Raw genomic sequence first — 24,128 nt, forward strand, 5'->3', positions numbered from 1 at the left:
TCCTCCTACTCTCATCTCTCTTAGCCTTGACTTATAGTGAGTTTGCTAAGAGGGAGCAAAGTCTGTGGTATACAGATGTTAGTGTCATAGATGGAGGTCTGAAGGCAGGTTAGATTCTCAGACAGACACAGAGACGGACTCATCACCCGACTGAGACAAATCACCTCACTGTGTGGAGTAGAGCTTCATGGTGGAATGATCGTTGACCTCCACTACTGAGGGCTCATCAACCCCTACCACAGGGATTCAGAGAAGATGGAGATGTCTTTCGGTCTCTCTCTCTCTGGGTGTACAGGCTGTGTATAAGCCCAACAATGCGTCCATGGAACATTAACAATAAAGTAATTTGTGTCCCTCTACAGGTGATGTTGGTGGGAGACTCAGGTGTAGGGAAGACTTGCCTGCTGGTTCGCTTCAAGGACGGCGCTTTCTTGGCCGGTAGCTTCATCTCTACTGTGGGCATTGACTTCAGGGTGAGCAAACACACACACACACACACACACACACACACACACACACACACACACATGCACACGCACACGCACAAACACACAAACACACACACAAAATGAATACACGAATGAAAGAAAATGTAAAAGGTCGTAATTATCTTCTCCATGCCATGAAGGTGATTTAAATGGGATCCCTTGATGGTGTAAATAATGGTATCCAGCAGTCTAACTTAGGAGGGTTTGAGCGCAACCCAGAGAAAACAAATATGGTGCAAAATTAAGCACAAACGAATGGTGCACTCATAAGTTTAATGCAACAACAGTAATGGAGTTTGTAGACATGGAAATGTTTGAACTCGGCGCTCATGGGAAATGGAGAACGATAGTTCGACGTGACGAGAGACCAGTAGAGAGCTTGCATCGTCACAGATGGTCAAAGGTAATGTGGTCATTAAAAGTTACGTTGTTATTGATTGGCTAATTATTTTTTACTGCACACTGAAATCCCAAACAGGTTACCCTCAGGGTAGCTTTGGGTGAAGGCTGCAAAGCCGAAACGTTTGTGTACGCTATCCCTGATGCAGTGAAAATAATAACAACATTGAAAAATTAAATAAGCTTTATGTGACACCTTTTTTATTTATCTGAATTCACTGGTTTTTACGTACCAACCAAACTTCTGGGAGAGCGCGATGGTCCCCTTTTGATTAGCTTAGGCTGACCATTGCTAAGACAACTAAAAGAAGGCAGCATTTTGGTGTGGTGGCTTTGGATCAGAATCAGTTAACAGTGTATATCAACCCTAGCTCAACTTAATGTCAGCAAACATCATAAAACGAGTCAGTGTTGACCAAACTGTCTCCATCAGCAGCAGGCCAATGATGTCTACTCAGCTGGATACACCATGCTACACTTGGGCGATATACCGGACAGTACCTTCAGAAAGTATTCACACCCCTTGACCTTTTCCACATTTTGTTTTGTTACAGCCTGAATGTAAAATTGATTAAATTGAGATTTTGTGTCACTGGTTTACTCACAATACCCCATAATGTCAAAGTGGAATAATGTTTCTAGACATTTTTACAAATTAATTAAAAATTAAAAGCTGAAATGTCTTGAGTCAATAAGTATTCAGCCCCTTTCTTATGGCAAGCCTAAATAAGTTCAGGTGTAAACATTTGCTTAACAAGTCACATAATAAGTTGCATGGATCACTCTGTGTGCTATAATAGTGTTTAACCTAATTTTTTAATGACTACCTCATCACTGTATCACAAACATACAATTATCTGTAAGGTCCTTCAGTCGAGCAGTGAATTTCAAACACAGATTCAACCACAAAGACCAGGGAGGTTTTCCAATGCCTCATAAAGAAGGGCACCTATTGGTAGATGGGTAAACAAATAAAATAAAGCAGACATTGAATATCCCTTTGAGGAAGGTTGAAGTTATTAATTACACTTTGGATGGTGTATCAATACACCCAGTCACTACAAAGATACAGGCGTCCTTCCTAACTCAGTTGCCGGAGAGAAAGGAAACCTCTCAGGGATTTCACCATGAGGCCAATGGTGATTTTAAAACAGTTGAAGAGTTTAATGGCTGTGATAGGAGAAAACTGAGGATGGATCAACAACAATGTAGTTACTCCTTAATACTGATCTAAATGACAGAGTGAAAAGAAGGAAGCCTGAATAGGAATATCTCAAAACATGCATCCTGTTTGCAATAAGACACTAAAGTAAAACTGCAAAGAATGTGGCAAAGAAATTAACTTAATATCCAGAAAACCAAGTGTTATGTTTGGGGCAAATCCAACACAACACCTCACTGAGTGAGTCAAGCATGGTGGTGACAGCATCATGCTTCATATTTTCAAGCATGGTGGTGACAGCATCATGTTATGGGTATGCTTGTCATCGGCAAGGACTAGGGTGTTTTTTAGGATAAAAATAAATGGAATAGAGCTAAGCATAGGCAAAATCCTAGAGGAAAACCTGGTTCAGTCTGCTTTCCAACAGACACTGGGAGACAAATTCACCATTCAGCAGGACAATAACCTAAAACACAAGGCCAAATATACACTGGAGTTGCTTACCAAGACTACATTGAATGTTCCTGAGTGGCCTAGTTACAGTTTTGACTTAAATCTGCTTGGAAATCTACGGCAAGACTTGAAAGTGGCTGTCTGGCAATGATCAACAACCGACTTGACAGAGCTTGAAGAATTTGAGAAATAATAAGGTGCAAATATTGTGCAATCCAGGTGTGGAAAGCTCTTAGAGACTTACCCAGAAAGACTAACAGTTGTAATCGCTGCCAAAGGTAATTCTAACGGATTGACTCAGCGGTGTGAATACTTATGTAAATTAGATATTTATGTATTTCATTTTCAATAAAGTTGCAAACATTTCTAAAAACATGTTTTCACTTTGTCATTATGGGGTATTGTGTGTAGATGGGTGAGGAAAAAAATATATTTAATCCATTTTGACTTCATGCTGTAAAACAACAAAATGTGGTATAAGTCAAGGGGAATTAAAACTTTCTGAAGGCACTGTACAGTATATACCGTATACTGGTGTATTTTGAAATGACCACAATATGAAATAAATTTGTACAATTTGAAGCCATACAGCATAAAGTATTTCAGGCTCTGGAGAAATCAAAAGGATGAGGAATGAGAGAAGATGCTATTTTGAGATGGGCAGGATGGGTGTGGATACGGTGGGAACATGTGGGTCTGATAAAGTGTGATGTCATTAATGTTAGTTGAAATGTATGTTGTCAAATGTTAAGTTGTCTATTGTTTTTGTCTATGTATGTTTTTGTATTGTCTGAAAACCAAAATAAAATTGTACACATTTTTTTTTTTAAATACCCACGGTATGATTTCCAGTACTGTTGAAACTGTTTTAGCATGTTTTTTCATACATTTGTATATTGTTATTTTTAAATAAATACCAGCAGTCAACTTGTTCACTAGGTTAATAGATAAAGCAGATCACATTCTTCATTTTGTCTGTTGCATAATTCTTTCAATTTAATAAAGCTGTTCCCCAGAGGCTAATTTAGCTCAGCTGTGGGGTTTGGAGTGTCCCTCTCAGCTGCCCCCTCTGAGCAGATGGCTTATCTCCTGTCTCTCCCAGCCCCCAAGCCTCTAGTCCTGTAACTCCCAGCAGCAGCAGTACACCAGTTAATCATTAAAGAAGCGGTGTAGCCAGCGTGGAGGCCGGCGGAGCCACAACACCTCCTTCATGTGTGTTGTGTAACGTGACAGGACTGACCAGTGACCACACAGCGACATGGGTAATTGCAGTGTGGCAGTCTGAGGTGTTGTGTGCACAATTAGACTGCGGCGTTAACTAACTCCTCTGGGAGGAAAGATGGAGATGGAGACGGGAATAGGATTGAAAACAAATTGCTCACTTTAAAGTTTGTGTTTTTCTCTGAAGTATAGGCTTCTGCTGAATCATTGTAGTCTAGGTAGGACCAATCAATAGGAAAATCAAACTCCAAATGATACCTCCGAGTGGAGGTGGGAATGGAATTTTATGATGAAAAATGTAGGCTTTTATTGTGATCATTACAGATCCTCAAACAACAGCAAAGACTTCAAAATATAGGCTGTTTACAGTATCTATGGAGAAGGATATTGGTTATTGGTAGGTCAAGGTTGTTGTTCATGTTGTGTTTTATTCTTTTTGAACAAAGCCCTATTATTATGTGCTATAAATGGGTTTTAAGACATATTGTAAAAGTGCAGCACATGCATGCAAGTCTCAGGAAATGAAAACGTCTGCCGAGAAAATATATGGCCGTAATAAACGGGCTGGTCAATGCTGTGTTTGCATGTACACACACAATGTTAAGGAGACCGGTGGATAAAAGGTAGATCGATGGGGGGGGGGGTTATCTGCGCTGTGACACTGCCTCCATGGACATATCCCTGGATGTGTTTTATCACAACCAGCACCTCAGTAAAATGAGAGACCCATCATTTCCTCATCCTAAGATTGTCATTAATCTACTGTCTGTGCTTCATATGAGAGGAGTTATGGTGATTAGACCCCGCAGGTTTATGGTGTCCTTAATGCTCTGTTTGGCTCTGGGGGATTTCATTTCCTTTTTGACCAACACGCTTAGAGGCATTTGTTTTGAAGTAATGTGTGTTTTTTTGTGATTGTGCATGCGTGCAAGTGCAAGTGCACCCAACCAAACATACAGTACATTTACAAAATAAACATTAAGCAGAAACGCACACAGACAAAACATGGTATTCTCTACACACACACAGGATGCATACTGAGCATAGACTTACAGGCTTTTAAAAGGGTCCATCGTGTCCTTGTCAGTAGCCTGCAGAGATTGACCCTAGAGAGCACAGTATTTTATGCTGCATGGCTACACAGTTAGTCTATGGTCTACATAAAGGTACACACATGGAGGCAAGGGAGCACACACACACACAAACACACACACACACACTCAGTCATACACACTGGCACAACTTAGCCTTAACTCCAAAACCTAACCTTAACCCTAAACCTAACCCTAGCTCCTAAACCTAAACCTAATTTTAACAATAATTCTAACCTTAACCCTAAACCCCCTAGAAATAGCATTCGACATTATGTGCACTAACAAAATGTCCTCTTGTTGGTCAATTTTTGTTTTGTTACAATCCCAATCAATACCTCAACACACAGAAGAGCCAGCCGGCCAGCCAACAGTGCAACCAGTTGTAGTACGCCTCACATGCATACACAACAGCGAGACCAAGTAGAGCCGTTGTCAAGGTAATGCGGTCTCCGCGGCTCCAGGAGAGCTTGAGGAATCACGTAACCAGGATGATAATGGGGTTCTAAAGGAGGGCTAAACGTGGTGGGGGAGGGCCATCGCTCTGAGTGTGTGTGTAATCACAACTCACTGTCACCCCTCTCAGGCCAGACCTTTAGTCCAATAGAACCTCTTTGCCTGTCCATTACAGGCAACACTAAGTTAATTATATAAAGGAATACATTTGCATACCCTAAAAACGGGAGGAGAACAGATCAGAAGAATAACTAATATGGAAAGATGGAAAGTTGAATAGTAATGAACGCTTACGCAACCATAGTGAAAGCTTCGCCTTAATTTTCAGCATGTTCTAGAGTTTTCCCTGTTGTGATCTGGGAGTGTCTTTTCCTCACATCTCAGGCTTCCAAAGCTCCCCTTCATGTGAAATGAACATTCACAATCCCTCAGTGCGTAGAAAGTGAGTAGCGTTTGTTTGAGACTGCATAAATCATGTCTAATCAGTAGCTACACTACATGGTCAAACGTATGTGGACACCCCTTCAAATTAGTAGAATTGGCTATTTAAGCCACACCCGTTGCTGACAGGTGTATAAAATTGAGCACACAGCCATGCAATCTCCATAGACAAACATTGCCAGTATAATGGCCTTACTGAAGGGCTCAAATTTCTGCCCTGCTAGAGCTGTCCCGGTCAACTGTAAGTGCTGTTATTGTGAAGTACAAATGTCTAGGAGCAACAACAGCTCAGCCGCGAATTGGTAGGCCACACAAGCTCACAGAACGGGACCACTGAGTGCTGAAGCACGTAGCGCGTAAAAATCGTCTGTCCTTGGTTGCAACACTCACTAGCAAGTTCCAAACTGCCTCTGGAAGCCACGTCAGCACAATAACTGTTCATTGGGAGCTTCATGAAATGGGTTTCCATGGCCGAGCAGCCTCACACAAGCCTAAGATCACCATGTGCCGCCATTGGACTCTGGAGCAGTGGAAATGCGTTCTCTGAATCACGCTTCACCATCTGGCAGTCTGACGGACACATCTGGGTTTGGTGGATGCCAGGAGAACGCTACTTGCCCGAATGCATAGTGCCAACTGTAAAGTTTGGTGGAGGAGGAATAATGGTCTGGGGCTGTTTTTCATGGTTCGGGCTAGGCCCCTTAGTTCCAGTGAAGGGAAATCTTAATGCTACAGCATACAATGACATTCTAGACGATTCTGTGCTTCCAACTTTGTGGCAACAGTTTGGGAAGGCCCTTTCCCTGCACAGAGCCCTGACCTCAACCCCATCGAACACCTTTGGGATGAATTGGAACGCCGACTGCGAGCCAGGCCTAATCGCCCGACATCAGTGCCCGACATCACTAATGCTCGTGGCTGAATGGAGGCAAGTCCAAAATAGTTGGGAAGAGATTTTTGACGTACCGATTCCATGGCATAGTGTTTATGAACTGATCAAAAGATTTTGGACGTACCGATTCCATGGCATAGTGTTTATGAACTGATCAAAACTTATGTTATTTATATGGGGGATACAATCTTCCCAGCTCTGCAGATTTTGCTGCGAAGAGACAGAATCATTAGATAATTTGTTTTGGTACTGTGCATTTGTAGCTTGTTTTTGGACACAGGTCCAGGAATGGCTAAAGGATTTCAATATTTACCTGGAGCTAACCCTGCAGATAGCACTACTGGGTGATCTGAAAAGTCATAGTCAATCGATCAATAATATAATAATACTTTTAGCAAAAAGATATATTTTCAATTTACAATCTGTAGAAACAATGAGAATAGAAAGGTTCAGAACTTTTGTAAAACATCACAGTACAGTTGAAAAATATATGGCAAATAGAAATCCAATATGGATGGTGTTAAGTGATAGATGGGTGGTGTTGAATGAAGTTGAAGGATGGGACTAATAACAACTAACAACAACTAATAACAACAAGATAACTAATAATGTAAGCATACTGTGTCCATAATAAGTATATAGGTTATAGGTTGAGAGCTTTAGTGAAAGAGCACAGTTAGAAAGATATGGCATATAGAAGCAAACCGGATGGACATCATGAAAATGATCGGAGAGGTTGAGGGTAGAGGAAGTTCAAGAGTGAAAACAAACAAAATAGATTTATTGTAAAATTGTGTCCATAAAGCATACTGTGTCCATAAAATGTAGATAGTATGTATAAGCTGGAAGTAGAGGCCTAAGCATTGTTGTTCACTAGTTTACTCCAATTAGGGAAGGGGTGGTGGGGTTGGAAAGTAATAAAGGGATAAAAAACAAAAAAAACTGCATTAGGATATCTTAATGCATCTTGGAATTATAGTTATGTAAATACAGAGATACAATAGGCGGAAATATAAACTATGAATATTTATGATGAATGTAAGCAACTTTTGGTTGCTTATTAATAGACAACTTTCCAAGTCAGATTTGCTCTCATTCAGTTCTGTATGGTACTGCCTGACAAATATACTCACAGTTACACATGTTGTTTGATGTTGTGGCTATTGTAATCGGCTCTAAGAAAAACAAAGGGCTCAGACATCAAAATTACCTTTTTCGGGTCCAAGGTTCCTTGAAGGATTTTGTATCTTTACCCCCTACTCTTGTAATTTAGTCAGGGGGCCACCACAGATTATTTTTGGGGCCACCCTGGATTTTGCCTCAAATCCAATATGGCATCCAAAGTCCAATATGGCTGCCATAATACCATTTGATGGAGGTCAAATCACATGTAAATATGAATTTTGTGGATGAGAGGCATTTTCTCAGACTGTTTTGGTGCCCATAAAGGCTGTTTTGGTGTAAATCAATTTGATTCTGAATCCAATATGGCCAACATAATTACACTCAGACACCTTCGCCTGCATATAAATTGTCCTGGTTTATTTTGTATTGTGTTATTCTGTCTTTTAAAAAATATCATACGGCTCTTGGAATAAATAGCACCATGAGTGGCACTGCCATGCCTCTGTAGTGTTTGAATAGCTGAAGCCAACTAGTTGTTCAATGTGTTCATGTTGTTCACTACACAAGCACATAGTAGTGTAGTTACAGGAGAGCAGTGGTGAAAAAAGTACTAGATTGTCATATTTGAGCAAAAGTAAAGATACTTGAATAGAAAATGACTCAAGTAAAAGTGAAAGTCACCCAGTAAAATACTACTAATAAATGTACTGTACTTAAGTAGAGTTGTGGAAAAAGTACTCAATTGTCATACTTTGTTGTTTCCCCACTCAAACTAAGTGTGCAAGGTTGATTCAAAGTATCTGAGGTGACCAGGACATGATGAGGAGACAAAGTAGCCAGTGGTGGTTGTAGTTCTGGGGCCTGACCAGGTTGCACAGCTAACTAGTCATTCTGGGCAAGATGCAGCGACAAGGTTAGCATCCTTCCTGTAAGACTGGCAGGGTATTCATGGCTGTGTGGTTTCCATTTCTACAACAGTTGGGTGCAGGCAATCAGCAGATGCAGCTTGCATGCCAACGAGATCCATTGACTAACCGGAATGTTATCTCAGCCTGAATGATGCTGGGGATACTCCAGTAGTGGAATGGTTGGTTGGTTGTCTGGTTGTCTGGTTGGTTGGTTGTCTGGTTGGTTGGTTGTCTGGTTGTCTGGTTGTGAAGGATAGTCTGTGAAGGTGCTGTCACAAACAGACTGGCTCTTGGATCTTTCCAACACCTAATTGACTTGTGGTTGGAGTTTTTTTATGTTGACTGTGGCAGGTCATGTCCTACATATTCTTTTATATTCCTTTGAAAGTCTGGTAGGATGATGATTTGGCCAATATTTACTAGAGGTCACTTGGAGTGTTGGTCATAGACTATGACTATGAAGTGTTGGTTGTGAGGGATGTAGCACAGCTCCACACACATACAGTACACATTTGAAGATGATCCCTGGGATTTGATGGACAGTAAAGGGGTTGCAGAGGAGGTGGAGCTGGTCAAGCATGGTGCACAGAGACCACTATCTCCCAGCCAATCCCCAGCCACCAAACACCATCACATACAGCACGTATACGTTTGACCATCCTAATGGACCTCTTGTTGGCCATAGATGGCATTATGTCCTTATAGGGATGTTGGGCTTACTGAAAAGTTTCCCAGACCAATGCATGAGTCACCACAGCATGAGAGCTCATTCTTCCCATGCGAGTCCATTTCAGGTGTCACATGGGTGGTAGCATACACTGAGTATACAAAACATTGACACCTGCTTTTTCCATGGCATAGACTGACCAGGTGAATCCAGGTGAAAGCTATGATCCCTTATTGGTGTCACTTGTTAAATCCACTTCAATCAGTGTAGATGAAGGGGAGGAGACAGGTTAAAGGATGTTTAAGCATTGAGACAAAAAAATAAGAAATAAAAGTCCCTGCAGCAATGTTCCAACATCTAGTGGAAAGCCTTCCCAGAAGAGTGGAGGCTGTTATAGCAGCAAAGGGGGGACCAAGTCCACATTAATGCCCATGATTTTGGAATGAGATTTTCGACGAGCATGTGTGTATGTGTCTACAGTTATATTGCTTAAAGCTCTCTCTCCATTTCTAAAGACTCCACAGAACAGATAGCCTGTTTCCAGACAAAAAGACACGTGTGAGAATGACCAAAAGAGTTGGCAAGACAACACACACAGATCTGGGACCAGGCTACAGAACAATGTGTCTGCAGAAGGAACAGTCCGTCTACACATCGAGACATCTCAGACCTCCTCCCAGACAGACAGACAGACAGACAGACAGTAATTGCAGTAGCAGAGGTCTAATAATGACAAGGCTGACTATAAGCCCTGCTGCTCGGCCCGTCCGCTCCACAGATCCTGGATCAGCGGCTGTCTTCAATTGTGTGCTCTCTCTGTTTGTCTGGCCGGTAAGGGAAAAGGCCACACTGGGCTGGTGTTAGCATTAACTTAAGGCTAAGCTGCACCACCAGGGAGGGAACAATTCAATATAGTGTCTCAAGAAAAAAGGACAACATGAACTTGGGACATTGGGTCTCATGTTTGATTCAAAGGGAGGTGTGACAATATTGACAATATGATGGTGATGTTGAAGAAGTAGAGGAGGAAAATCAAGATGGATGATGATGTTGATGAGAAAGACAACGTTGACAACAGTAATGATGATAATGCCATGCTGTCAGCCACAGTGTGTGAAGTCATCTTCCCTTGAAAGCAGCAGCTCAGAGGGCTCCGACGACGACCCTGAGCTGTCTCCAGTACAGCCATCACATAGAGCACAATAGACTACGTGAGATCATACTGTAATCTAAACAGATTTGACATTCTCCATGCATGCAGTATATGTTATATAAATAGAATGCAGTGAAATATGGTCATACACACGTGCAAACACACACAAACCACTACACACCGAGACACACAGGGGAGAGAACATGTTGCAGAGCAGAGATACGTTCCAGTGGCTGACTCCATAAAGTAGCTTGGTGGTTGTCTGCTTCATTGGTTTGGCTCCTGGAGCACCGCGGCAACAGATCAATAGTGGGTGACAGAGTCTCTTGGGCTTAGGAAGGAGTTACGGAGGTGTGGACGTGTTTAACCAGAAGTCCCCACAAGAATAGGTAACAGTTTTTGGGGGGACCAACTGGGGACATTTTGTTAGTCCCCACAATGTCGAATGCTATTTCTAGGGGGTTTAGGGTTAAGGTTAGAATTAGTGTTAGAATTAGGTTTAGGGTCAGTTTTAGAACCCCATTATCGTCCTGGTTACGTGATTCCTCAAGCTCTACTGGAGCCGCGGAGACTGTTATGGCCGCATTACCTTGACAACGGCTCTACTTGGTCTCACTGTTGTGTATGCATGTGAGGCGTACTACAACTGGTTGCACTGTTGGCTGGCCGGCTGGCTCTTCTGTGTGTTGAGGTATTGATTGGGATTGTTATCTGTGGTTGAAGCTATACTCCACAAGAAACCTACGTTTCTTGTAGCTTATGTCTTAAAATGCAGCAGCTTGTACTCTATTAAAACAAGTGAGAACTAAAGATCGTTAAATTAATTTCCAATCCAAATCTCTTCAAATACCAGGTAATACCAGATTAAAAAAGGGCTACCAATCTCTTTTAGGCAGGATGAGCCATCTCAAGGGTAAGAGTTTAGGGGAGCAATCTGGATGAGAAGCCTGGCGTTAAGCTCAGATCTGGAAGGCTCCAGTCTAGGACTCTGTGGGGTGGTTAGTATTCAGGGTGGCACAGCAGTAAGACATCGCCACCTGGCAAATGCTCTGTTCAAAGGAATGCCTTCAAACAGCACATGTCAGGTCACAAGCCACATCCTGCCATCAGGCAGGTGATGTGTCTCTGGGAGTACACTGTCCTTGGGGAAGGATGGTTGAAACGGAGGAGGAAGGACATGTTTAAAAAGTTAGTTTACCCATTTTGTTGCCAAAGCTTGTTTTAGAAGCTTATCATTGTATTTTTGTTGTGAAAGCATGTTTCTGTCTCTCTGAGATGTGATGCATTTGGAATCCAATACTTAGGCTATTTTTTTAAAGAGCTTAGCTATGCCAGAATTGTCCGTCATGCTGTGAATTGATTTAGACTATTTTACATATTTGTCGCCACCGCCTTTGTTTTGCAATAATTTAATTCAGTTCCATGCTATTCATTGACTACAGCTCAGCGTTCAACACCATAGTGCCCTCAAAGCTCATCAATAAGCTAAGGACCCTGGGACTAAACACCTCCCTCTGCAACTGGATCCTGGACTTCCTGACGGGCCGCCGCCAGGTGGTAAGGGTAGGTAACAACACATCTGCCACACTGATCCTCAACACGGGGGCCCCTCAGGGGTGCGTGCCCAGTCCCCTCCTGTACTCCCTGTTCACCCAAGACTGCATGGCCAGGCACGACTCCCAACACCATCATTAAGTTTGCCGAAGACACAACAGTGGTAGGCCTGATCACCGACAATGATAAGACAGCCTATAGGGAGGAGGTCAGAGACCTGGACTTGTGGTGCCAGGATAACAACCTCTCCATCAACGTGATCAAGACAAAGGAGATTATTGTGGACTACAAGAAAAGGATGACCGAGCACGCCCCCATTTTCATCGACGGGGCTGTAGTGGAGCAGGTTGAGAGCTTCAAGTTCCTTGGTGTCCACATCACCAACAAACTATCATGGTCACACCAAGACAGTCGTGAAGAGGGCATGACAAAGCCTATTCCCCCTCAGGAGATTGAAAAGATTTGGCATGGGTCCTCAGATCCTCAAAAAGTTATACAGTTGCACCATCGAGAGCATCCTGACTGGTTGCATCACTGCCTGGTATGGCAACTGCTCGGTCTCCGACTGCAAGGCACTACAGAGGGTAGTGCGTACAGCCTAGTACATCACTGGGGCCAAGCTTCCTGCCATCCAGGACCTCTATACCAGGTGGAGGAAGGCCCTAAAAATTGTCAAAGACTCCAGCCACCCTAGTCATAGACTGTTCTCTCTACTACCACACGGCAAGGGGTACCGGAGCGCCAAGTCTAGGTCCACAAGCCTTCTTAACAGCTTCTAACCCCAAGCCATAAGACTTTGCATTGTCCCCACCCCCTCTTTTACGCTGCTGCTACTCTGTTTATTATCTATGCATAGTCACTTTAACTATACCTACATGTACATATTACCTCAATTACCTCAACTAACATGTGCCCCCGCACATTGACTCTGTACCGGCACCCCCTTTATATAGCCTCGCTACTGTTATTTTACTGCTGCTCTTTAATTATTTGTTTTTTATTTTTTACTTAACAGCATGACAACGTGACTCAGACACATCCTGGCAGAGTCTGGCATAGATACCAGGGAGACATGGCATTTCTATACCCCTATGGTGTTGCCTTAGAGTCACACAGTGTGTGTTTGTCCCTGTTGTTGCCCTGAAGTCATACAGCGTGTGTGTGTGCCGTCTCCTGCCCCCTGATGCCCATGTGTCACTCATTCAACGGTCCTCGCCACCTGAGGAGGACGCTGTTGTGTTTGGGTACCCGCGTGTTGTCATCTGTGCTGACAACAACAACAACAACACCCACTGAGCCTGTCTGTTTGTCTAACCCCCAGTTACACAGATACACACACACACACACACACACACTCCCCTCTGATCTGACAGGACACTTTGTTCCCCATCTCCCATCTCTGTTTGTAGAGTCAGGTGAGTGTGTTGTCCTGGGTGGACACGGTATGCTGAGCCTGAACACTGTGTATGCCTATGAGACTTCATTAGGCCTTTATTACTTCTGAGGAGGGCTGAGGGGCAGGAACCTGAGTGAGAGGAGAACTGGCTGCCTTAGACGGGTGTGAGAACTGCATGGACTGCAAGGAGACAGTGAGGTTAATTTCAACTGCTGAGGAAAGTGCTAGAGGGAATCTGCAGGGGAAGATTTCATCTGACAAAGACAAAGTTATACAGTTATACATGTGAGAACCCTCCCACTACACCTCCAGCTCTCTCTGTCCCATTCAATTACCCCACACTGTACCCCTTAGCTAAGGTCCTTCCAGTACCCCACACTGTACTTCACACCTTAGCTAAGGTCCTTGCATTTTCTGGCTTCTCATAAGACTCATCTGTGCTTTTCACTGTTACTATAGAACACCGTTCCCCCACCCACCCACACACACAGAGCCCAAACTCAATAAGACTGAATAGACGTCAACCTCCAGACTCCATTCAGATTCAATCAGAAGAGGAAATTGAATCAGACCAGAGCACAGAGTACATACATGGAGGCGTGATGGGGGTCTTTGGTGGGTTCAAGACCAGAGAGGAGAGATGATATGAATTAGACAGGATAGAACACAGGCTGCCTCGATGGTGTTTGGATACTGGAATATTTACTGGGTGTTCTGGTCTGAAATTAATGTTCATCTGAATGTGGCTAGGTCAAAATGACGAGGACAGATGCTGAGAGAAAATGGAAATGTAAAAAGGGTTCATCCAGCTCAGGCTGCCGTGGTTCGTGATGATTAGTTGATATCATTATTATGTGATCGTGGGTGATTGATCGTTCCTGGGAGGAGGGGAGAGAGAAGGGGTCACTGCATAATTTCCTCTGTGAGAGGAGCAGGCACTATGCACAGGCTCGTTAATTGATCGCCTAACCAATCTAACCTGCCAGCTTTGCCCCGATTTAAATAGATTAAAGCAAGTGTCACTGATCTACTACTGTAATCTGAAATGATTTGATTAATTATTTTCCTATATTTGATTTACTGTGGATATGGATTGATATGTAATAAATATGATCATATGTGCGGGAAGACACACATGCATTCCATTGGGGGAAAGGAAACGGGAGTTAACCATATTTAATTAAGTTGTTTTCCCTTCTTAGTCTACAATTATCTGTTGTAACTAAGTACTGATGTTCCTACCTTTGATCTGTTTAACTGCCAGTATCAAATGTCTGCCAGTGTTGAATGTTATGGTTAAAGTTTGACGCCAGACTGAGCCGAGGGCACACTGATAATGTCTCTGTGACACTGTGTGATTCTGTACCAGCTGATGCTGTGACTTCCTACACGCATCTCAGGCAGTTGTTTACAGAACATTCAGTTTTGTGTGATTAATATATAAGGGCCTTCTCAGAGAAGGTCTGTTAGACATTTTCTCTGCTTCTGTTCTGGTGGGGTCTCCCTATTGCAACTTGTAATAAACCGGATTGATTTCTGATTGATTTGATCAACGACTGCTCTCCTTTTGGTTCACCTGGAATTTCCCATTACAACTACAGCACACGTAAGGTTCATGCACACACACACACACACACACACAGCCATTCTGTCTCAGACTCGAGTAATACCATGATAAATGTCACATCAATCTCTGTTAGTGGTAACTGACACCAAAATCCAGCAAGCTGAATAGCCTACATGGCATGAAGAGACGTCAGAACAGATGAGTCTCTCCTCTGTGTTTTCTCATCTGGAACTATAAACTGCTTGGATGGAGCGGTCTCTTAGGTGTTACTAGAACTGTAGTGATGTCTGTTTCATTAACTTTAGAGTGCTGTGCTAACACTGAATGATTGGCCTCTCCTCTACTTGCTGAGATGGAGTTTGATGAATCTGGATGATGGACTAGAAAGTAATTCAAATGGTTTGTATGGGAACTAAACTGCCATTTTGTTAGGTTTCACAATATTCCGATGGCTTTTTCTTTTTCCCTTCAATCTTTGCATTCTCCCCCTTCATAGTTACCTTTTATTTTATGTGGCCTTTATGTATACAGAGGGTCTCATTGACATCAAATTATATTTGGCAAGAGAGACCGATTCTTCCAATCTCTTGCATTTTGATGATGGTCCAAAGGGACAGTGACCTTTTTGGGTGATAAACCCACAATGGTCATATAATCAGAGACCCTGTGACCTCTAACATCACCATGGTGACCTCAGAGATGACCCCAGCACATGCCCACTAACCTCTAACCTCTGACCTTTGTCACTTCCTGGTTTTATTATCCTGTGAGGTTTGGCCTTAGGCCCCTTTCTGATTAATGCATGAAGCAGGTGAAGAGGAAGACTGAGGGAAAGGGCATGCTGTTCTGGAGGATAAAAAAATCGGTGGGTGGGCCTGGAGACTGGGGGAGCTATTGATCGGTGGTGGAATACAGTAATGGTATAGTAATGTTTAAAAGGTTTTGTACTGGACAAGGGTTGTTATGGTGTGCCTATTTTCTTGTGATTGTGGATAGAAATCTTGTGATGGCTTGGATGCAGGGAGAACATGTTGCATTTTTCATAATGGTCACCCACGACTTTGTGGCCACGCACGACTCCAACACCATCATTAAGTTTGCAGACGACACAACGGTGGTAGGCCTGATCACCGATGACGGTGAGACAGCATACAGGGAGGAGGTCAGAGACCTGGCGGTGTGGTGCCAGGACAACAACCTTTCCCTCAACGTCAGCAAGACAAAGGAGCTGATCATGGACTACAGGAAACGGAGAGCCGAGCACGCCCCCATCCACCTCGACAGGGCTGTAGTGTCGCAGGTCGAGAGCTTCAAGTTCCTCGGTGTCCACCTCACTAAATAATTATCATGGTCCACACACACCAACACAGTCGTGAAGAGGGCACAACAACGCCTCTTCCCCCTCAGGAGGCTGAAAAGATTTGGCATGGTCCCTCAGATCCTCGAAAAGTTATATTGCTGCACCATTGAGAGCATCTTGATTGGCTGCATCACTGCTTGGTATGGCAACTGCTTGGCATCTGACTGCAAGGCGCTACAGAGGGTAGTGCTTACTGCCTAGTACATCACTAGGGCCGAGCTCTCTGCTATCCAGGACCTCTATACCAGGCGGTTGTCAGAGGAAGGCCATAAAAATTGTCAAAGACTCCCAAGTCATAGACTCTCTGCTACAGCACAGCAAGCGGTACGAATGCACCAAGTCTGGAACCAACAGCACCTTAAACAGCTTCTACCCCCAAGCCATAAGACTGCTGAACAGTTAATCAAATGGCTACCTGGACTATTTGCATTGACCACCTATTTTCGATAGTATATATTTTTTTGTTGCACTGACTCTCTAGCACTGGCTCTATGCACACTTACTAGACTTTACCCACACACTCACACATACCACACTGACACTCCAACACACACACTACATATGGTCACACAAACAAAACGGACACACACATAGACTCACTTTCACACTCTTTCAAACTCTTCACATACACTGCTGCTGCTCTGTTTATTTTCTATCCTGATTGCCTAGTCACTTTTACCCCTACCTACATGTACATACTGAATTACCTCAACTACATTGTACCCCTACTGGTACTCCTTGTATATAGCCTCGTTATTTTATTGTTACTATTTTTATTTAGCAAATATTTTTCTTACTTGTTGGGAATGGGCTCGTAAGTAAACATTTGACGGTAAAGTCTACACCTGTTGTATTTGGTGCATGTGACCAATACATCTGATTTGAAAACAATCACAGTTACTCAGAAATGATTTGATATTGAGATAAAAACGGCTGCATTGGACCTTTAAAAGCACAGACACCGGTAGGATTGTCAAACATTTGCCAGCCGACAGTACTTAGCACCTCTGAACAGATTGATGGAAGTCAATCTCTTTTGTGTTCACACAGCAAAGACCTTGGAAGTTGTCAGCCACTCAATCTTGTTAAAATACTCCAAACCAGAAGGTGGCAGTAGCGTTGCTTGGCAATGCATATCCGTGTGTATTGCTTATGGTCTAGATTCCAAGCTATCTGCGCTAATGTTGATATTTTGTAGAAAGCCCTTGTTAATACTAGCCAGATGACCACAGCTAGATAACTACAGTGGCTTGCGAAAGTATTCACCCCCCTTGGCATTTTTCCTATTTTGTTGCCTTACAACCTGGAATTTAAATGGATTTTTTGGGGTTTGTATCATTTGAGTTACATTTGATTCACCCCCCCAAATTCAATACTTTGTAGAGCCACATTTAGCAGCAATTACATCTGCAAGTCTCTTGGAGTATGTCTCTATAAGCTTGGCACATCTAGCCACTGGGATTTTATTTGATTTTTTCTTGATGGCCAAAAAGCTAGGTTTTAGTCTCATCTGACCAGAGTAACTTCTTCCGTATGCTTGGGGAGTCTCCCACATGCCATTTGGCGAACACCAAACATGTTTGCTTATTTTTTTTTAAAGCAATGGCTTTTTTTCTGGCCACTCTTCCGTAAAGCCCAGCTCTGTTGAGTGTACGGCTTAAAGTGGTCCTATGGACAGATACTCCAATCTCTGCTGTGGAGCTTTGCAGCTCCTTCAGGGTTATCTTTGGTCTCTGTGTTGCCTCTGATTAATGCCCTCCTTGCCTGGTCCTTGAGTTTTGATGGGCGGCCCTCTCTTGGCAGGTTTGTTGTGGTGCCATATTCTTTCAATTTTTTTATAATGGATTTAATGGTGCTCCGTGGGATGTTCAAAGTTTCAGATATTTTTTTTATAACCCAACCCTGATCTGTACTTCTCCACAACTTTATCCCTGACCTGTTTGGAGAGCTCCTTGGTCTTCATGGTGCCGCTTGCTTGGTGGTGCCCCTTGCTTAGTGGTGTTGCAGACTCTGGGGCCTTTCAGAACAGGTGTATATATAGTGAGATCATGTGACAGATCATGTGACACTTAGATTGCACACACTTTATTTAACTAATTATGTAACTTCAGAAGGTAATTGGTTGCACCAGATCTTATTTATGGGCTTCATAGCTGTTATGATGAGTTTCTGTTATTAAGAAGTTCAGGATCAGATGGAGATTTGATTCAGTCATTATTTAATGGTTACAATAATGGATTCAATGACAGGAGGGATGGACATAGCCTCCTGCCATCTGAATGACAAAAATAGAAATACAAAATCTTTCTGTTCCACATACAGTTTATGAGTTCTAATTCATTAATGAATCTTGTATCACAAATCATCATAACAATCCCTAATTTTCTTTATTTTTGTTGTTGCAAGAAGAATTCCATTAATATAACATTTATTGAACCAAACCTCCTGACATCATCCCAGAAAAGACATTGATTCATGACAATTTGTAAGTTACATGGAAATTATAATATATTCAAATGAATATATCCCAATAAAAATAACTTCAGTCTTGCTTTCCATGTTCCTTCAGAGGAACCCTAAGCTTTTCTCTGGTCACTTGGGGCGCTATCTGATCGACTGAGATAGTCTTGTTTCCACATCTTCAATCCTGTAAAACTTAAATTCCACGTTATACAGTTCCAACTATACATTCCCCATTCCTCAATCAACATTATCAATGAACTCTACACTGGAATAACATGATATAGATGAAGAATTAGTACTCTTAATACCTTCCTGTATGTCTCTAATATTTCCCATATCTTTATTTAAATTCCCAAGACATTCCTAATCCTGATGTCAAGCATGTACAACATCATTCTCCCCCTATAATCGCATACATCTTTATGTACTATAATGTACTATTATGTACTATGCGATTATCAATTGCATATTTTTCAATGAGTGACATTTCAGACCCAATTGTTTGAAAATCCAAGACTGTTAATATGTACAATATTTGAAGAAAAAAACGTAATTAAGCTCCATGTGTGTGCTCCTTTAAGACTTATCATCTTTGACCCGTTAAAACCCCCTAAAATCAAAAGAACAACCCCATTTAACCATTGTAATAGGTGGGTTGTGTGTGGTTATTTGAAAAACCCAATTGGAAAAACAAAAAACAAAAATATCCAAGCCCTATTTAATTTGTTAGCTCCCTTTTACGACCTAATTATAAGACTGCCACATTTTACAAACTACTCCCCCGAGAAAGTATACATTTCGTTAACATTCATTTACAATCAGCAATCCCAAAATATTAATTACACCCCAAAACATGATTTTATTTAACCACGTAAGCCAGTTGAGAACAAGTTCTAATTTACAACTGTGACCTGGCCAAGATAAAGCAAAGCAGTGCGATAAAAACAACAACACAGAGTTACATATGGGGTAAAACAAAACATAAAGTCAAAAATACAACAGAAAATATATATACAGTGTGTGCAAATGTAGCAAGTTATGGAGGTAAGGCAATAAATTAGTATTAACACTGGAAGGATAGATGTGCAAGAGATGATGTGCAAATAGAGATACTGGGGAGCAAATGAGCAAAATAAATAACAATATGGGGATGAGGTAGTTGGGTGGGCTAATTTCAGATGGGCTGTGTACAGGTGCAGTGATCGGTAAGGAGCTCTGACAACTGATGCTTAAAGTTAGTGAGGGAGATAAGAGTCTCCAGCTTCAGAGATTTTTGCAGTTCGTTCCAGTCATTCGCAGCAGAGAACTGGAAGGAATGGCGGCCAAAGGAGGTGCTGGCTTTGGGGATGACCAGTGACATATACCTGCTGGAGCGCAGACTACGGGTGGGTGTTGCTATGGTGACCAGTGAGCTAAGATAAGGCGGGGATTTGCCTAGCAGTGATTTATAGATGGCCTGGAGCCAGTGGGTTTGGCGACGAATATGTAGTGAGGACCAGCCAACAAGAGCGTACAGGTCACAGTGGTGGGTAGTATATGGGGCTTTGGTGACAAAACGGATGGCACTGTGATAGACTACATCCAATTTGCTGAGTAGAGTGTTGGAGGCTATTTTGTAAATGACATCGCCGAAGTCAAGGATCAGTAGGATAGTCAGTTTTACGAGGGCATGTTTGGCAGCATGAGTGAAGGAGGCTTTGTTGCGAAATAGGAAGCCGATTCTAGATTTAACTTTGGATTGGAGATGCTTAATGTGAGTCTGGAAGGAGAGTTTACAGTCTAACCAGACACCTAGGTATTTGTAGTTGTCCACATACTCTAGGTCAGACCCGTCGAGAGTAGTGATTCTAGTCGGGTGGGCGGGTGCCAGCAGCGTTCGATTGAAGAGCATGCATTTAGTTTTACTTGTGTTTAAGAGCAGTTGGAGGCTACGGAAGGAGTGTTGTATGGCATTGAAGCTCGTTTGGAGGTTTGTTAACACAGTGTCCAATGAAGGGCCAGATGTATACAAAATGGTGTCGCTAATTTTAGAAAGAAAGGGTCCAGATTGTCTAGCCCAGATGATTTGTAGGGGTCCAGATTTTGCAGCTCTTTCAGAACATCAGCTGTCTGAATAACTGCTTGTGTATATTGGTTCCTAACTTCCCTGAAAAGTTGCATATCGCGGGGGCTATTCGATGCTAATGCAGTACGCCACAGGATGTTTTTGTGCTGGTCAAGGGCAGTCAAGTCTGAGGAGAACCAGGGGCTATATATGTTCTTAGTTCTGAATTTTTTGAATGGGGCATGCTTATTTAAGATTGAGAGGAGAGCACTTTTAAAGAACAACCAGGCATCCTCTACTGACGAAATGAGATCGATATCCATCCAGGATACCTGGGCCAGGTCAATTAGGAAGGCCTGCTCGCTAAAGTGTTTTAGGGAGCATTTGACAGTGATGAGGGGTGGTCGTTTGACCGCGGACCCGTTACGGACGCAGGCAATAAGGCAGTGATCGCTGAGATCCTGGTTGAAGACAGCAGAGGTGTATTTAGAGGGTAAGTTAGTCAGGATGATATCTATAAGGGTGCCCATGTTTACGGATTTAGGGTTGTACCTTGTAGGTTCCTTGATAATTTGTGTTAGATTGAGGGCATCTAGTTTGGATTGTAGGATGTTAAGCATATCCCATTTTAGGGCACCAAGCAGTACGAACTCTGAGGATAGATGGGGGGAAATCAATTCACATATGGTGTCCAGGGCACAGCTGGGGGCTGATGGGGGGCTGTAGCAAGCGGCAACAGTGAGAGACTTATTTCTAGAAAGGTGGATTTTTAGAAGTAGGAGCTCAAACTGTTTGGGCACAGACCTGGATAGTATGATAGAGCTCTGCGGGCTATCTATACAGTAGATTGCAACTCCACCCCCTTTGGCAGTTCTATCTAGATGGAAAATGTTGTAGTTGGGGATGGACATTTTTGAATTTTAGGTGGCCTTCCTAAGCCAGGATTCAGACACTGCTAGAACATCAGGGTTGGCGGAGTATGCTAACGCAGTGAATAACTCAAACTTAGGGAGGAGGCTTCTGATGTTAACATGCAAAAAAACAATGCTTTTACGGTTACAGAAGTCAACAAATGATAGCTCCTGGGGAGTAGGAGTGATACTGGGGGCTGCAGGGTCTGGGTTAACCTCTACATCACCAGAGGAACAGAGGAGGACTAGAATAAGGATACGGCTAAAGGCTTTAAGAACTGGTCTTCTAGTGCGTCGGGTACAGAGAATAAAAGGGGCAGATTTCCGGGCGTTGTAGAATAGATTTAGGGCATTATGTACAGACAAGGATATGGAAGGATATGAGTACAGTGGAGGTAAACCTAAGCGTTGGGTAACAGTGAAAGAGATAGCATCATTGGAGGCACCGATTGAGCCGGTCTCCGCGTGTATGGGGGGATGGAACACAGGAGCTATTTGAGGCAGTTTGAGAGGGACTTGGGGCTCTACAGTGAAATTGTATAATAAGAACTAACTGGAACAGCAATAGGCAAGGCATATTGACATGGGAGAGAGACATAAAGCAATCACAGGTGTTAATTCGAGAGAGCTAAGACAACAACTGGTAATGGCGATGAAAGTTTGGGCTGAGGCTAAACATATAAACAGGACAGCGTACCGTGTAAAGGAACAGTCCAGCAGGCATCAGCTGTGCAGCTGAGTGATCATAAGGTCCAGTGAACAGCAATATGTGAGTCCGAGAGCAGTTCGAATTGGTGCTACAGCACAGGCTAGCAGAAAGCACGGCTGTTGTTTGCGTGTGCTAGCGGGCCGGGGCTAGCAGATGGATCTTTGTGGTTGTCGCAACGGGAAGCCTGTTGAAACCACAGACGATTACGTCGGCTGACCAGTCGTGATGGATCGGCGGGGCTCCGTAGGAGGTCCCGTCCGGTTGACAGAGAGGTAGATAGCCGGGAGATGGGCCTTACTCGAGGCTAGCTCAAGGCTGATTAGCCAACAACAACATCCATTTGGTGCGATGATCCGGTGTTAAAGGTCCAGTGATTCCGGCAGAAAAACCGATATGTTCTGGGTCGATAACGCGCTGTGCAGACTGGCCGATAATAGTCCAGGCTGGTAGGTAGTGCAGGCCACAGACAATGGTGAAAATCCGCTAACGGTGGCTAATAGCAAGTAGCTAGTTAGCTGGCTACTCCCGTCCGGTAGACAGAGAGGTAGATAGCCGGGATATGGGCCTGGCTCGAGGCTAGCTCAAGTTTAACTGGTGCTTGCTTCGGGGGCATTGCTGATTAGCCAACAGCAACATCCATTCGGATGCGGCTAGCTATAATATAATAATAATAATATGCCATTTAGCAGACGCTTTTATCCAAAGCGACTTACAGTCATGCGTGCATACATTTTTACGTATGGGTGGTCCCGGGGATCGAACCCACTACCCTGGCGTTACAAGCACCATGCTCTACCAGTTAAGCTACAGAAGCATGGCGCTCTACCAATTGAGCTACAGAGGTATCCGGTGTTAATGTCCAGTGATTCAGTTATTCCGGCAGAAAATCCAATGTTCTGGGTGAAAACCACTAACGGTGGCTAATAGCAAGTAGCTAGTTAGCTGGCTAGCTAGTTTCAACTGGAAATTCTAGATAAAAGGTAAGTCAATAATAGAATCCGTTACACATTGAGTGAGGCGGGTTGCAGGAAAGTATATTCAGTAGAAGGATGAAAAGTGTGATAGGGAAATATGTATGAAAAATACTAAAAAATACAAAAAACTGGCTATTTACACAGAAAAACAAGAGTACACGACCGCACTGCTACGCCATCTTGGTCAACAGATGCATATACAGTGAGGGAAAAAAGTATTTGATCCCCTGCTGATTTTGTACGTTTGCCCACTGACAAAGACATGATCAGTCTATAATTTTAATGGTATGTTTATTTGAACAGTGAGAGACAGAATAACAACAAAAAAATCCAGAAAAACGCATGTCAAAAATGTTATAAATTGATTTGCATTTTAATGAGGGAAATAAGTATTTGATCCCTCTGCAAAACATGACTTAGTACTTGGTGGCAAAACCCTTGTTGGCAATCACAGAGGTCAGACGTTTCTTGTAGTTGGCCACCAGGTTTGCACACATCTCAGGAGGGATTTTGTTCGACTCCTCTTTGCAGATCTTCTCCAAGTCATTAAGGTTTCGAGGCTGAAGTTTGGCAACTCAAACCTTCAGCTCCCTCCACAGATTTTCTATGGGATTAAGGTCTGGAGACTGGCTAGGCCACTCCAGGACCTTAATGTGCTGCTTCTTGAGCCACTCCTTTGTTGCCTTGGCCGTGT

General features: G+C 43.0%; 1 protein-coding gene across 1 annotated transcript in view; it reads left to right on the forward strand.

The window, feature by feature from the left end:
- Positions 1–24,128, forward strand: part of LOC311137204 (ras-related protein Rab-26-like) — a 156,408-nt gene that overhangs the window by 19,549 nt on the left and 112,731 nt on the right. The window contains exon 2 of the mRNA XM_084171564.1: positions 363–473. Within this exon, the coding sequence (XP_084027690.1) occupies positions 363–473 (111 nt within the window). The remainder of the gene's footprint in view (positions 1–362; positions 474–24,128) is intronic.

The sequence above is a fragment of the Coregonus lavaretus genome (genome assembly GCF_964263955.1).
Source record: "Coregonus lavaretus genome assembly, chromosome: 1".
Classification (NCBI taxonomy): Eukaryota; Metazoa; Chordata; class Actinopteri; order Salmoniformes; family Salmonidae; genus Coregonus; species Coregonus lavaretus.